Raw genomic sequence first — 16,685 nt, 5'->3', positions numbered from 1 at the left:
AGTATAGTCCTTGATGGCGAGTGTAAAATGTCAAAAGATGCATGTGCAGTATTATCAAATGGAACACTTCTCTCATCTAGTGTGTGAACATCGGTGTCAGCCTTTCATACGTGCCTTGATGCCTGTTTTGATCATTCCTGAACAAATTGATAGGTTTGGTTTCAAAGACTATCTATGTATCCTCATCTAGCTGGTGTATAATGTCACATTTCTGTTACAGAGTTGTGTGAAACTGCAAGGTTTGGCACATTCCTGTGTGGACATAATGCAGGTGCACTAGCTAATTAGTCAGTCACAGAACAGGGTTGATATCCTGTTATCTAGCACCAACTAGAATAAACCCATTCAATCAATTGTTGACTGATGGGTCAACATGTAGGTAGATTCTGTTACCTACAAAAGTCTCCTACTCTAATCAGTACAGTATTAAGAACAGGATTAAGGCCATAGTGTTTATACATTAGGATGTGCACCTGTAACTGATCTTCATGGAGTAATTTGGGTGTTCACACTACCCTGTATCCTCCCTTGTCTCAGAACTTCCGCTGATAACTTCTACATAGGTGCAGAAAAATTCAACGGGAAAGTTAATCCTGGGTACTGCCATTTAAACCAAGGTTCGGTTTTTCTTTTTCCGCAATCCTCATATACATTACACTCTGTCCTCTCAAAGCACGCAGCACTTCCAGGTCCCTTTTAAGGAGAATGAATAAAGTACTTGTGGTACCTTTTACTAAGTGATGGGAGGATACTGTTTTAATAGTCCTAGGTTCTTTCTAGGTCACACCTTTTGTTCATAATAAGAAGGGAACAGTTAGGTCAGGAGTCTTAATTTTTGTATTCTAACAAATTGTAACCAGTTTTTGTATTAAAATAGAATTGACCCTAATCAGTAAATACAGTGTAAGAGGACTGCTTTACGTCAGTCCAGTGAACAGGTTAAAGTAGTAAGTTGCCTTATCTTCTATTTTAATATGAATGTGAAGGAAAACATGTGTGCAGTAGAATGTAATAACATTTGTTTTTAATAACTCCATTATGTTAATGTATGTAATGCCTTACAGTCTGGCTGTGTTGGAATGGTTTCATAATTACCTGGAAGTGTATAGGAATATATGCAGTGCTGCTTATTGCCAGATTCTTTGTTGGTACTTCATCAGATGTCATAATTTCATATTTTGGTAGCTGGAGATGCATGAGGTAGATTTCTTAAAATAATATGCTTTCCTCTTTTATGGATCATAAGAATCAAAGTCTTGAACAATGACTCAGATTGAAAAGTTGTCTCTGTGCTTCCAAGAAAGTGTGAGTTGTATTTTCAGATCATGAGCCACTTCACAGAAATACTTTTTTTTTAATAGAAATCTATTTAGGCATCCAGTGAACAGGTTTGCAGTCTGCATGTGAGATCAGACGTACTGGATTGCACATATCCTTAGTTTAAAGTAATGCAGAGAACGGATGCCATGATCTCTTCAAAATATTTTTAGCCAGTGATTATTATGTTAACTATAGTAGTAAACTTGGCTCTAATTCTGCAAGGATAGGTATGTTCCTGGCTGCCAGTGGAAATATCTTCTTTACCAGTCACAGAATAGTTGCAGTGTTTGAAAATGCACCTTCTAAATGAAGTACGCCCATAGTCTCAGTTGCATTTTCTACTTGCTTAATCTTCACTTTCTTTAAAGCAGGGATGAGAGAGATGTGGGCTATGTGCACCTGAACCCATTTTGTAACCCTCCCAACCTTCCGGATCCCTCCAATTTCTTTTTTTAATCAGATAATAAATTGCCTGAAAATTGTCCAAACTGGTGCAAAAGCCACCCAGAATGTGGCCGTCTCCTCTCCAAAAAGCCAAAATATAACAAAGCTGAAAATAAACCAAAAAGGAGGTCATGAAAACTGGAGGTTACTTGATTTAAAAAACAACAACATTGTTTTTGTATTAGTGTAGCCTATTTGGGGCAGGGGAGTCTTGCTGAGATAAAAATGGGTTCCTGGCCCAGCCTCAATAGGAAGATGACAGTTGAGGGAGAGAAGCACAAGAAACATTTCTGCCTAACCCATTATTAGCATAAGCACTGTTTCTTAATGGATATAATGAGCCTAAGGCCAAAGAAATGTTTGGCTGGAATATATGCACTCAACGTGTCATGGGGAAATTAGTTTGTAATATTTGTAAGTAGCATGTGTCAGTTGCTGAGTTACTTCCTGCATTGAGTGTTGGACTATGACTCTGGAGGCCAGGGCTTGAATCTTGGCTCAGCCATGGAGCCCACTGGCTGACCCTGGGCAAGTCACATACTCTTAGCCTGAGAGGAAGGCAATGGCAAACCTCCTCTGAACAAAAACATCCCATGATAGGGTTGCCTTGGGGGTGCCATAAGTTGGAAACGACTTGAAGGCACACAACAACAAAAACAAAAATCTCTCTCTTGAACCTAGAATGGCCCAGAGAGGGCCAAAATGTAGCTAAAAGGTTTCCTGCCACCCTCAGAGGGTTTTGGGAGGAATTCGAGGGCAACTGAAATTGGTTGTAATTTTTTGAGGGCTGCAAGGGGGTATGGCCCTCCAAGGGCCCCAGATCTCAGCAGTTGCCCACCCCTGCCCTAATAATAATAATAATAATAATAATAATATAATAAATTTTTATTCTATTTCCCACCTCTCCCTACTGATTGAGGCGGGATCACATCAATATCAAGAATACAAATTAAGTGTGGATGTATGGGGAAGATAAAAAAATGAGAATAAGTGATAATACACTTGTGAAATTTGAATTGGCTCTTCAAGTTAAAAAGGGAGGTATTGTTGCTGGTGTGGTGGTGATGGGTGCAGACCATCATCTATTCCTACTGCCTGCTTCTCAGTTAGCTTATAAAGAAAATTATATGCAACCGTGTTGAAAAAAGTCCAAGACAGACCATCAGCTTTCCTATTCCCTTCCTAATGTTTGATGTACCCTTGATTTTTTCAAAGCATATGCGAATGCTTATGGAAAATGTATACTGTACATGGAACAGCATCAGATGGTCACAAACTATGAAGCTACATTTCATTTAAGCCCAATTAAATGCAAGAAGAAGCTCGGCAGGCAGAAATTCTGTTCTTTACCGTTATCTGCTTGCTGTTAAACAGATAGGAATAAACGTCAGGTAATGGTGGAAACCTTGAAGTCAAGGACATCAAAGAAGAGGTAGATTCATTAACCTGTGGGAATTCAGTTCAAAACTAATAGCAACTGATTAAAATCACTTTAGCATCATTTCTGTTAGAAGCAATGAGATGAAGTATTGTGTGTTTTGCCCCTCCTTCCAAGCCCTTGAGTTTTCATGTTGAAGAATAGAAAGAAGTATACCGTATATTCTCGACTATAAGTCGAAAAATTTATGCCAAAAAAGGATCCCAAAATCCTGGGTCAATGTATACACGGGTCTATACGGTAATGTGGCTCAGAAAAATGGTGGCCACGACTCTTTCCAGGGAGCGAGGGGTTGAGCGGCATGCCCTTTAGTCCAGGGAGACTGCCTTTAAAAGAAAGGCTGCCTTTCCTTCCTCAGCCCCACCGGTCTCCTTGCCTCGCCTGGGACAGAGTTGCAAGCTCCCCTGCTTCTCTCCTTCAAAAGAGAGGTCGCCCCCTGTCCCCTTTCCTCTCCCTTCCCTTCGGACTTGGCAGCATGAGCAGCCGGGACTAGGAAATAGGTTCTTTCCCTTGCACAGGACGTAGCTAGGATTTAGGAAGGGGGGGGGGTCCAGACTAAGTGCCACCATTATAATGGGGCTTGGGTGCAGCATCGCAGCAGCACACACCATTCATTTTTCTAATGGAAGGGGGGGGGGTCCGGACCCCAAGCCCCCCCCCCCCGCACGTCCCTGCTTTGCAAGCATGAGGAATGCGTCTTTCCCTGAGAGGGGCTGCCTTGCATGCTCCCCCAGCAGCGCTCCTTCAGGAAAGTGTTAAGGCTTTTAAAGGAGCCTTAACACTTATTCACTGGAGCCACTCAGGAAAAGAAAAAGGAGCTGGAAAGAAGGTCTCTCTCCAGCCGCTGCTTGAGCAGCTAGCATAGAGCTCTCCTCATCTTTTTAAAGGGGAAGACACTAACCCCTAATCCTGGCTCCTCCTCCTGCAGAGTCCAAGGGGAGAGGAATAGGGACAAGGAGCAAGCGAGGGAAGGAAGGAAAGAAGAAGTAGGGATGGCTCCATGGGACGCAGGCAGGGAGGGAAGGGCGGTCTCACTGGACAAAAGGGAGAGAGGGCTGTTAATTTCTCACTTTTCAAAGGGGAAAAAAACCTAAGACTGGCCATAGCTATGGCTTGCCTGATTTCACCAGCATCAGGAAAAAGAAAAAGGGGAGAGCTCTATTTAGCTCAGTGGTTCCCAAACTTTGGCCGTCCAGGGGTTTCAGACTTCAGCTCCCAGAATCTCAGGCCATTAGCTAAGAGGGCTGAGGCTTCTGGGAGTTGAAGTCCAAAAACCTGGAGGAGCAAAGTTTGGGAACCACTGGTAGCTGCTATGATCTTAAAGGGGCAGAAGCTTAAGACTTGCTGGAGAGCCTAAACTGAAAGGGAGGGGGGGAAAGGAGCCTCTCTTTAACTCTTTCCTCTCCAAAATATACAAAGGAACAAACAAATCTGAATCTCCCTCCTTGGAGGTCTTTAAACAGAGGCTGGATGGCCATCTGTCGGGGATGCTTTGATTTGGATTTCCTGCATGGCAGAATGGGGTTGGAGTGGATGGCCCTTACTTTCTCTTCCAATTCTATGATTCTAGATTCTATGATTCTATGAACCCTTTGAGTTAGATAGCCCCAAGGGAGAAGCATGGGAGAGGGAGCACCGGGGATGGCAGCAGAGATAACTCTTTGGAGCTTGCCCTCACAGAACACCAAAAGGCAAGCAGAGCAGCAGGGATGGCTCAGGGGCAGCAGCCACTCAGAGGAACACCAAGAGGCAAGTGGAGCAGAGGAACTGTGACTGCACCCTCGACTTATCCATGGGTCATATTAAAATCCATAATGTTGGCCCCCAAACCCCACCTCGACTTATACATGAGGTCGACTTATACACGAGTATATACTGTAATCGACCCGCTATATCCACGGAGTCAAGTATCCAGAGCTTGAAAATATTCCAAAAAGATACAAATTCCAAAATGCAAACCTTGATTTTGCCATTTTATATAAGGGACACCATTTTATTGTATTTAATGGGACTTGAGCATCCATAGATTTTGATATCCACAGCAGGTCTTGGAACCAAACCTTAGTGGATACCAAAAACCCACTAATACCTCTTAGTAGACAGAAACCTAACTGCTAGGCATAATATAATTGTTTTGTGTCCCAGTACTGTACTTTATAAAGGAGATGACATAGACACATTTGCAAGATAGTCTTCTCTTCCTCCTAAAATAGTGTTCTGGAGCCCAAGGGAACAAACGTCATTAGATGTGTATTACAAGAATGGGAGAGAGGAATGACCTTCCTCTCATCTCTTGAGATTCTAGAAATAACTGGAAGACAAACTCTCCTTAAAGAGCACATTATGAATCTATTATATGGTTGATGTAACTGATTTTAAAATCTCAGATACTGGTGATGATTTTCTTTGGGGATTTATTTCTTAACTGATTTTCTGTCAGCAAGCTGTTCCAAAAATTAATTCCAACTAAGGAATGCATAAAAGATTATTGGCATCTGAACAGAACAGATTACATTAGATAATTCAGTCTTCGTGACTGCAGTAGCAATAGACAGATTTATGATTTCGTGGGAAGAAAAAAAGTGTAGCAGATGAACTGTGGGAAGTGGCAATAAAGAAACTTAAAGAACTGAAGTTATTTCTGCTCATATGCATAGTTAAAACAAAATCTTCGTTAGATATTTGGTTCCATGCAAGAATCTTAGTTTTAAATAAGTTAACAAGTTTGTCTTTTTCCTGTGTTATTTAAAAAAAAACACAAACAAGCATTTTCTGTTGATACATTAAGGTAAACCAAGGAAATAGACTGATATCCATGAAAGTTCATACTAAAATAAATCATTCTCAAAGATGCTACTAAATATTCCCCCTCCTTTCCTTTTTAAATATAGACTAAGGTTAATTACAGTATACCCCAGATACCTTATGATATTTCTGTAAGCATATTAGCACAGTTTGAGGTACAGCCAACTTGGCTCCTATCATTTTTAACATGAGCATTCTAAATACTTGGCACTCTTTCTACTGCAGCCTTTCCATTACTAGACAAGTCATCTCCAAATTGTGCAAGGTAACAAAATTGAGAGAGCCACCTGAAAGGAAGATTGAGCATGTCTAACTTTACCTGACAGATTTCCTGATGAGAAGATGATCTTATGTTGAAGTGGTCTTGACAGCTGTACTAGGACATTCACCAGTGCTGTTATGTTGATATTGAAGCTTCTAAAAACTGGAGTAAGTCCTTTGCATTAGTATATAAGCCTGACAAATCTTCCCAATCCTGATGGAATTGCACCAAGACCAAGCAGTAGTACGTTCTAGATGAGGAAGTTGTGGTGAGGGAGAAAATAAAACTTTATTCCAAGCATGTACTTGTACATACACTTGTGCCGTGTCTGGAATATCTTTGAATTCCTTTGCAAGATAAGCTATTTTTGTTTGGGTTGGCTTTCATTTATGCAAAAAAGGGAAGGAGAAGTGAATAGTGACATCACTTTAAAACATATTTCCTGCTTGATTTTTTTAATCTTTGAAGCTTAGACACAGGATATGTCATTTCCGGATTACTTATTTCTTATGGAAGGCCTGTTGTACAATAATCTCTTAACCCCAAACATTAATCAGGGTTCATAACGGGCCAACTTGAAAACCTTTACTTGCTAATATCCGCTGAAATTGTGACCTAGGCAGTGATCTTAAACACATTAACAGGAGGTAAAATTCAGTGAAACTATGGAACATAGTTCTAGATACATATGCTGAGGACTGGATGGTGGACTTTTAGTTAGAAATCACCAGCAGTGGCTGTGTGATAAAGCTTGCTTCTCAAATGTTTTTGAAGATGAACTCCTTTGTGAATTTATTTACCTTTAATACCCTACTTTATCTCTCTGTGTCAGAAAACAAATGAATTTCACTCTGTGTGACCCATTTAAGAATATGTTGGGACCCATAGTATGAAAAATACTGGGCTACAGTAATGAGTGGAATTCTAAAATGTTGCAAGATTCTAATGCATCATTTTGCTGCTGTTTACGATTTTCCTATCACTTCACTCCAGTCAGTATGATGACAGCAATGATTTTCATTAGTTATGAATGAAACCAAACTGAATGAGTTAACAGAAGTCTAAATTAGCGGCAGCAGAGATAACAAATGACGGTTGTGAAGTCCTCTTTCAGCAGGTAGGCAGGTTGTAACTGGTACATTAGTCAAAGCTGGGGAAGCTACTTTCCTTTGGTTGCCCCCTTGGGCCAATTTCTGATTCATAGCGAGATTGATTAATACTGCTGTACCTAATTTGGAAAATAATGTATATTTTTACTGGGCCTGTTCTAAAGCTCAGACCACATTGCACATTTTGATGGCATAACCTGGCATGCAGACTCATTTACCATGTCATCCTGAACTATTGAAAAATTATGGCAAGGCCAATGGGTTTGAATAACATTTCCCCACATGTATTGAAAAAGTTTGAAAACTTGCATATTTTGGATACTTGACTCCTCCCACCCTTCAAGAGCATGCAAATGCTTGTGTAATATACACCATCCAGAATATTGTGGGAAGGCAGTTTGCAAGATTCCCACAGCCTAAACAATTTTCTCATTCTTTAATAAAGCATTACAAAAATTAACTCCCTTACTTGTGTACATAGTATGGATTTCATTAGTAGAAAGAATGGATGTAAGTAATTCTTGTTATACTAGGAAATTTATTTATACCAGATAAGAAAGGAAAGCTTGATAACCATGCTATTACATATTTATGGGATCCTGACATTTTCTGCAAACTCATTATACCAAATCAATTAAATGTTTGTGGAGTCTCTATAGGAAAAGCAGTTCTGTCAAGCTCCAGATATTTTGGGTGCAAACACACAGGCAGGATATGACAGGCCAACCCTGTTGTATTCTGCCTGCGGATTTGGCCCTTCCCCTGTACTTACCTGGTCCAGCATGGTGACAGGCAGGTGTTAAAACACTGGCCAGCTGCTGGGCCATGGAGCCACCTTCATTGATTCACCTGTCACTGCTGTACCATTCTCCTTGTGGGCACCTGCCATGGCCTGTATGGGCAGAGATGGGGTGACTGGCTTCACCCATGTGGTCAAGTGCCCACTTTCAACATCACAGGCCATGACTGGGGCCTGCATGAACACTATCAGTGTCAGCAGGTAAGGAAGGGCTTGCAGTCATCTAAACCACTGGCTGTTGTGGCAGGGTTTCAGTGAAATTCCACTGCAAATAGCCAGTTATTTAAAACTGGTCTGTAGGCCGGATTTGGGCTGGATCTGCCAAAATGGCATCTAATCTACTGGTTCCTTGGTCAAGGCTGTTGGCCTACGTTGCCTGGACAGGACACCAGGTGCGTGCATGGGAAATGGGAGTTTTGACCCATGCATACAGCCACCTTGACCAGCCTTGTGTTGCCTGTGTAAGGGAACAACGCAGGCAGAGTTGTGTCAGTAACAGTGGAAAAAAAGACTTGTACCTGTATATGATAACACAACATTCCTTTCTTAGTGACAGTGAGCCTGAGCAGTAATGAGTAGACAGGATTAGTTTCCTAATCTACTCCATTGAGTTCAAGATTGATTTTGTAATGTTTGGATCAGAAGAATAGTTCATAGTAATAGCTGCCAGAGTTGTTATTCTGTTGTTCTCATGCATATGATGATCACACCTGTACGCAGTATCTTCAGTTCAGACTTATGCCGACTCTGTACATCAAGGTATGCAAATTTGGCCTGCAGATCATATGCAGCTCCCAGGTCCATTTTTACACCTTTGGGTGGTTTGCACACACCCCCCCCTCCCCCATTTGTCTGCAGCATTTCTGGATCCCTCCCATCTGTTTTAGACTGTATGGAACCTTCCCCCCCCCCCCCCCAAACATAAGGTCAGTGGTCATTCACGTCTGTTTAGGTAGGGCTAGTTGAACTTAAAACAGTCCAGGAGAAGTCAGAGATGCCACAACATGACTAGTTGTGCCATCTAGAGACATCAGGAGACACCACACCACTGACCTTACATTTTTAGATATTTTTTTGCTGGACAAAATATTGAGGGATAGAAGTTCAAATGGTGGATGTAGCCTTCCATTGTCTAAGAAGGCAGCATACCCGTTCCCAACCCATGGCAGCTACTTATCCCTGAGGCCATAGGAAATGGTACCTTCTAGAATATCTTTATAATGGTTTCTACCTGTCCATCTCTGTGTTTAGACATAACTATTCAATGGCAGTGTTAATTTCAGATTCCATTTGATGCCTCCTAACATGCAACAGTTTTTATGATTAAGGTACAGTGACCATATCTAAAGGTAGCAATGTATTTGCCAGTAGTTTAGATATATTTATTAGCTATCTTATTTTACTTGTATATAAAATATATACAGTATTTGATGTTTTATTTCAAGCACATATGTATCACTTTTCAATCCATCAGGATGAAATGAATGTTGTAAACCCAGGCAGTGTTAGTCTGTTGCAGCATAAAAAGGAGAGGGAGATGGGGGGAAAAGAAATGTAGCAGCACCTTTAAGACTAACTGGTTTTTATTTTAGCACGAACTCTTACAGATATAAACCCACTTTTTCAGATACAGTACAGAATGATATCCAGGCCTCATGATATAAAGCATACTTATATACACTCATTCCTCCATATTTGCGGATTTGGTTATTCACAGATTTGATTAATATGTTCTCTCTAGGAAGCTCTAGGTCCTCCAGTGCAACTCTATGGTCAACTTTAATTAAAACTTTCACGGAAAGACCTAGAGATTTCTAGAGATAATATTCTACTAGGCATTTGTAGCTCCTCCAGCGCAGTTCTATGGTTAGTGTTTGGTGGATGTTGACCACAGAGTTGCACTGGAGGACCTAGAGATTTCTAGAATGGTGTCCTCTCAGGTAAAAACATGGTGTTTTTGTTATTTGCGGTTTTTCCATATTCACAGGGGTCTTGTGCCCCTAACCCTACTGAATATGGAGGGACAAGTGTAGTTGTGGGGGTGGAATGGAATGTAATAGGATCCAGAAGTCTTAGGAGTAGTATCATTGAAAGAATTGGGTAAATGATCCAAAGATAGTTTTTCCTTTAAGATTATTTCAGACTTAAATCCAGAATCACCTGGGAGAAAGTCTCTGTGAATCTTCCAAACAAAGGTGACATTGTATGTGACAGTGTCTGTTCACCAGTGGAATTACATCCATCAGTGGACCATATTCCCTCTCTTGTGCCATTCCACCATGTCTCCCCTAAAATTTTTCTAGGAGGTTTAAAAACCACCCAAAGAAATTCTTGCAGAATAGGTTCAGGAGTCTCCAGGGGAGGATAAGAGAAAGATCAGAGGTCTGTTAACACAATGATGGATATCAGTGTTGTAGAGGATTGCCGTATCAAGTGTTTGGGGGAGAGGATGTGCTATCTTCCCTGTTACATGACTTATTTTCTGGTTTTGTTTATAAATGGGTTGTAAAACAAGAAATTTTAACTATGATTTATATTGCTTACCATATACAGTGCGCCCATGGCATACATGGGCACCTTTTATGTGGCTTTGAGCTTACACTGAAAGCTGCGCGACAGACGTTAAATGGCTTGTGTGTCCATGGCGTGCGCACCGCACATCATACACAAGCCCGCTTATTTTCAATGAGGCTCAAGCATATGCACTATTTGCCTTATGCGGAGAGGTCCAGAATAGATCCTTGTGTAAGATAAGGACGCACTGTATGCTCAACTGTAAGTTGATCTCATGTATAAGTTGAAGGCAGGTTTTGGGGACAAAATTATATGCATTGAAAAGACTCATGGTTAAGTCAAGAGTAAAACTTGGAGCCATATAACAAAGGATGTAAATCAGTGGTTTTAAGGGGCCTTAAAAAGAAGTGTCATGCAGCCTGCATCCCCACCATTGTCCTAAAGGCCACAGGTGACCCTTGTCTTTCTTGCACACCAATAATTTGATTGAATGACCCCCGCTGCCCCCTTTTATCTCACAGCTCAACTGGATCTTCCCACCGCCCCCGGGCCGGGGGTCATATTGTCCACTTTGGGAATCACTGATGTGAAGGATGTAGCAAAGGAAAATGTAGACAAAAGAACTTACAAAATTCCATCAGGCACAACTTTTTGTGCTTGCCCTAAAAGGTGGATGGATTAGGAGAGAACTGTAGTAAATGGTGGCTGTGTGATGTGTGAAGGAGGCAACTAGACATAGGTAGGGCTAAGAAAATATACACATATAATAAATAATGAAAAGGCAAATCAAATCAAATGGTAACTATGTTAGTGGAGAATATAGCCTTTAATATGATAACTTTGCCAGTTTTAATCCAGAAAAGGTGACATACATGAATCTGTTTTTGTAATCCTTCAAAGTCAAATTTCTTTTGGTGCTTTTTAAAGGGAAAGCACCAAAGAGCTGCTGCTGTTTCCATTTTCCCATCTAAGCAGTCAAAATTTCAGAAGCGGGGCTGTAGTGGAGAGAGTAGCGGGGAGGGTTGGTGCTTCTTTTAGATACTCCTGGGATGCACTGAGCTCTTTGCCTTTCATCGCTCCACTCAGAGAAGGGGATGGTTCCTGTTTTAATAAGTGTTAAAGTACAGTACTTACATCGACTCATGGATAAGCGATCTGACCTATATTTCTGGGGTCAATTTGACTAAAATTTCTAGACATTTACATGAGTATATACAGTATAGATTAAAAGATGATATGGCGTAAGAGCTGAAAGACCTATATTTGGGATACAGATTATGTATATATTTCTTTTTCAAACATGTTCTTGTTTTTAGCTTGCTTAGCATTACATGATGTCATATCTATTCAAGTAGTGACAGAGTGGGGAAACTTATTTATGTAAAGTATAATTAGAATTAATCACTTGTTTAAAATATTTTTTCTAGGATAGTTTGAACTCTTTAGTTCTTGACCTGGATTATCCAGCACTGAGGAAGAACAAGAATATAGACAACTTCTTAAACAGATGTAAGTTTCCTTTATATGTATACTGGCTGTAGATGAAGTTACTCATTTTTTTTTTGTTACAATGAACTTGACCCTAAATTCTAAAAGGGGGTTGTCCCGTTTCATTATTTGACAATGAGTAAGATCAAAAGTCAAGTTCATTATTTTATTCCTAGACCATTTGGAGCATTGCATATTAAGCAACACTCTGCCCTCATATCACTGAAGAGCCTTTTTTCAAAATGCCAAATATATACTTCTGTCCATTTCATTAAGAGCCCTGCTAGTCAAACCTAAATATGTTTACAGATTCAATGAATCAGCAAGAACCTAAGGGCATTCCAAAGAAGCTCCATGTAGGTTTTATTTTTGTTTTGATAGTTTGTTTTACTGGGGAATGTTCTGTTTTGATATTTTGTTCTCTTCTGTGGGTGTGTTTTGGTTCATGGTCAATTTTATTTTTTCTGTTGGCCAACATATTTCTGTATTCTGATGTGCTTTGATGTTTAGTGGTGTTCTTCCATGTCCAGCAACAGAAAAATCAGGACTCCCCCTCCTGGGGTGAAGAGTGACAGGGGAGGGAATGGGTGTTGCCAGCTCTAATGGAAGAAGTGTGCTATAGTGGAGGTACACCACTGAACCTTTGTAAACTGTAACATTAAAATAAAGAATTAAGTTTGCATAGGACTGCAGCCCTTGCTCTCTAATTTTACAAAATAGCATTTTCGCTGCACTGTCAGTTTTAACCAAATTGCAGTGCAATGATAAAGTGTTTAACACATGTAATATAAGTGAGCTGCATAGATTATTATAGATAGTTTAAAAAGGAATACAGTATCTTTGTAAAAATGTTTGTTTTGAAAGCATAGATCACTGTTAGTGTTTGTATTCCACTATTCTTGTAAATTATAACGAGCTTCTTTATAACTGTTCAGATGAGAAAGTTGTGGGGAAAATCCGTGGTCTTCAGATGAAGGCAGAAGATTATGATGTTGTTAAAGTGATTGGAAGAGGTGCATTTGGCGAAGTACAGCTGGTAAGGATTCCTGAAACCCTGCTAAATTTTTGCATACTTTGGTTGAAAATGTAACTTGTCTTAAACATCTGTGATATAGTTAAAGCTTTTCTCATTTTAACCACAAAAGTTAAAAATATATTTTGTTCAGCTACAGTTGCCATATAGTATGAAATGCATGTTTTCATGCAGATTTTTGTTGTTTAAAATCATCGCTTCCCCTCTTTGTGAGCTTTGAGAGGTCAGAAGTCTGGTCCTTTGTATCTTGATGCTCTCTCCCAAATGATGTTGTTCAAAGTCATATATTTAGCTGTGTAAGCAGTCAAAAGAACTGCAGAATGTTTCTTCCTTGATGTTTTTTTTTTTTTTTGCTGATCTAATGTATTTGTGTTTTATGCTCTCTCTCCTGATATTCATACTGTTATGTTCTGCATTATTTTGACTTTTTAAAATTGTGATGTGATGTGTGTGTGTGTGTGTGTGTGTGTGTGTGTGGGACTGGAGGTTCTTTTAGATTATTTTGAAAAATCTGTCTTTCCTTCCATCCATCCATGTACTCTACATACTGACCTCTAAATCTCTAGAAATTTTCATGAGGAAAATGGTAAATTAATTTCATTGTACATAGTGAGCAGTGTCTAATGGTAGCATCCTGTGATAGAACAATGCATCACCAAAACCCCATGAATCCAACAAATCAGCTATGCTATCTGGAGTTATTTTCAAGGTGGTGCAGATGGCTGAAGTATGGATGGGAGGAGAAGAATATTCATGATGACACTGATAAATTAGATTTAGTCCCATACATTTAATTTTTTTTAAAAAAATCTCTTTACATTTGTTGCAGTTAAATTTCTCCTTATATTATTACCCAACTGTCAGCACACTCCTAATGACAACTTAAACTCTAAATCTTGTAACTTTTTGGAAAGGAGATAAGCATCACTAGAGATTTGCACCAATTATTCATATTGAAATTACTCATTAAACTATTATTAGGATGAGAATAACACAGTCTTATTTCTTTCCATTTCATAATGAATTCAGTACTTTTGTCTAAGGGAAGTCAAGTCATATTCAGTTTGGATAAACTACTAAAGTAAAGTGGCCATCTTCCCAACTGCCCTGTCAATAAAAAGTATTTTTTAATCTATACATTCTTTATTCCACCCCTATTCTCCCAAAAGAGAACTATCTTATATACTCAACTATAAGTCTATCTCATGTATAAATTGAGGGGAAGTTTTGGGGCCAAAATTATGGGTTTTGACATGATCCATAGGTAGTCAAGGGTAAAACTTAGGGGCATGTAACAAAGAATGTAAAGGATGAAGCACATTAAAACAATGCCAAAGAACTCATAAAATTCTGGCAGGCCTAACTGTTTCTGCTCACCTTAAAGGCTGGATAGATGAGGCGCTAACTATGGTAAATCATAGCTGTGCAATGTGTGGGACAGGCAACCAAGAACTGGCAGGCCTAAGAAAATGCACACATGTCTAAAAGGATGAAAAGGAAAAGCAAAGAAAATGTCAACTAGATTAGCAGTGATTATAGCTATTAACTTGATAACTTCACCTGATTTCAACCCAGAAAAGCTGACAAGCCTACACAAATGTATTATTCATACCTTTCACAGCGTGATTCCTCTCAGCACTCCTTTGAGGGGAAGCACCAAAGAGCTGCTATGGCCACATTTTCCCACCCAGGCATTCAGAAAGGTCAGAAGTGGCACTGCAGCAGTGAGAGTATAGGGAGGTCAGTTGTTCTTTTAGGTGCTCCCAGGACAGACTAAGCTCACTTGCCTTTTGCCACTCTACTTAGAGAAGGGGTTGGTTTCTTTTTAAGCAAGAGATAAAGTGCATTGCTTATATTGACCCGTGGCTGAGCCAACCCAGATTTTTGGGGTCAATTTTTAGACTAAATCTTGTAGATTAAATCTGTTTCTGCTCCCATTAAATTGGAGGCATTTTGTTGTTACAATCACTTGTGCTTTTACTATTAAAAATATTGCCATGTTAGTCTGGAAAATCAGTATGCAAAGGGATCTTGTAGCACCTTCGAGACTCACTGAAAGAAAGAAGGTGGTAGCATGAACTTTTGTAGATTTGAGTCTAAATAGGCCATGAAAGCTCACGCTACCAGCTTCTCTCTTTCAATGAGTGTGAAGGGCACTACCAGATCCTTGTGCTTTTATAGTTGTACAGTCTGGAACTTTACAGTACCTATCTGTATGTAAATAAATGAAGAAATTTACCTGCCAAGTAGATGAACATAAATGTACTGAGTTTTCCTGGGTCTGTTCAAGACTATGTTCCATTGTGAACTCTTACTAACTACAGAAACATTCAAAATCAGTGTTCAGTATAGGTTAGGTGGGCAAAGCGTAACCCATTAGATGTTTTGGGTTGCCACTCCATAGATTCATCTCAAGGTATGTTGGCTAGAACTACTGGGATTTGCAGCCTCACATCTGGGGCAGACACACATTGTCCTCTGTCCAAAATGAATGGCAACCAGCAAGTGGTAATAAGCTTTGTATTGAAAATAATTTTTTAAAAATCCTCTATATTCAGTAGCATTCTAGTATAGCTCATGTTCACTGTTCTGAAGTAAATGTTGAGCACTTTCTGAACTTCTTGCTCTCTTTCATGCAGTGTGAAATGACACTGTATTCTGTGAAAGCTTCCCTAGAAGCTGTCTCTACAAAGATTTGTCACATGAACTTGTGAACCCACTGGCTAAGAATTGTTAAGAGGCCAAAAATGATCATTCCCAGGTTATATGATTGAGTTCACTGCGGAGCTTAGCATAAGTGTTGTTACTGTTACATGTGGCTTACAAATCTTGTTTTGTAAAACTTCCTTATGGCCATCACTTCTGTTCAGAGAGCTAGGTTACTCTCACTATATTTACATTATTTTCTAGACAGTGTTTTAAACTTTGTAATTTTTACCTAGAGTCATGTCTTCCTTCTGTAACAACGTGGATAGCTTTTTACCTACCCTTATTTAAAAAACAAACAAACTTGGACTGAGACCAACATATTATACAGAAACAGTGGACAAAGTGCAGCCCATCGTTGGCATGCAGCTCTTGGGATACCCATGTGTTGACCTTGCAGTCCCCCTCAAAGCCCCCAGACTAATTTTTTAAAGGCTTATTTTTGTGTACTTTCCTCCCCCCAAACTGCCCAGACTGTGCCCAAATGAAAGCAGCTTGCTTCCCTGACCCTCCAGAGCCCCCAAAAGCTCTCCAGAATGCAAAAGAAAAAAAATCGCTGGCAGTCAAAATGGCAGCTGGAAATGATGTTGAGTCACTTCATATGTGCTAAAACACAGCAGTGTAGCCCCAACAGGCAGATGTGGGGTGGAAAAATAGCCCTCACCCCAGCATTCACTATGTGTTTGCAGGGCTTTCACCTTTTATACTGATTGTTCAAAGGAATATTGACAGTCATAAAAACCGTTTGTATGCTGTTCATAAACATA

The 16,685-nt window shown here is 39.8% G+C and overlaps 1 protein-coding gene across 5 annotated transcripts in view; it reads left to right on the top strand.

Moving 5' to 3' along the window:
* Nucleotides 1–16,685, top strand: part of ROCK2 (Rho associated coiled-coil containing protein kinase 2) — a 99,375-nt gene that overhangs the window by 22,126 nt on the left and 60,564 nt on the right. For all 5 annotated transcript variants that reach the window (XM_042448432.1, XM_042448444.1, XM_042448473.1 and 2 more), the window contains exons 2-3: nucleotides 12,119–12,200; nucleotides 13,115–13,215. In XM_042448432.1, coding sequence (XP_042304366.1) covers nucleotides 12,119–12,200; nucleotides 13,115–13,215 — 183 coding nt within the window. The remainder of the gene's footprint in view (nucleotides 1–12,118; nucleotides 12,201–13,114; nucleotides 13,216–16,685) is intronic.

The sequence above is a fragment of the Sceloporus undulatus genome, chromosome 1, assembly GCF_019175285.1.
Source record: "Sceloporus undulatus isolate JIND9_A2432 ecotype Alabama chromosome 1, SceUnd_v1.1, whole genome shotgun sequence".
Classification (NCBI taxonomy): Eukaryota; Metazoa; Chordata; class Lepidosauria; order Squamata; family Phrynosomatidae; genus Sceloporus; species Sceloporus undulatus.
The sequence above is the reverse complement of the archived record's forward strand: the minus strand, read 5'-3'. Positions and strand labels throughout refer to the sequence as shown.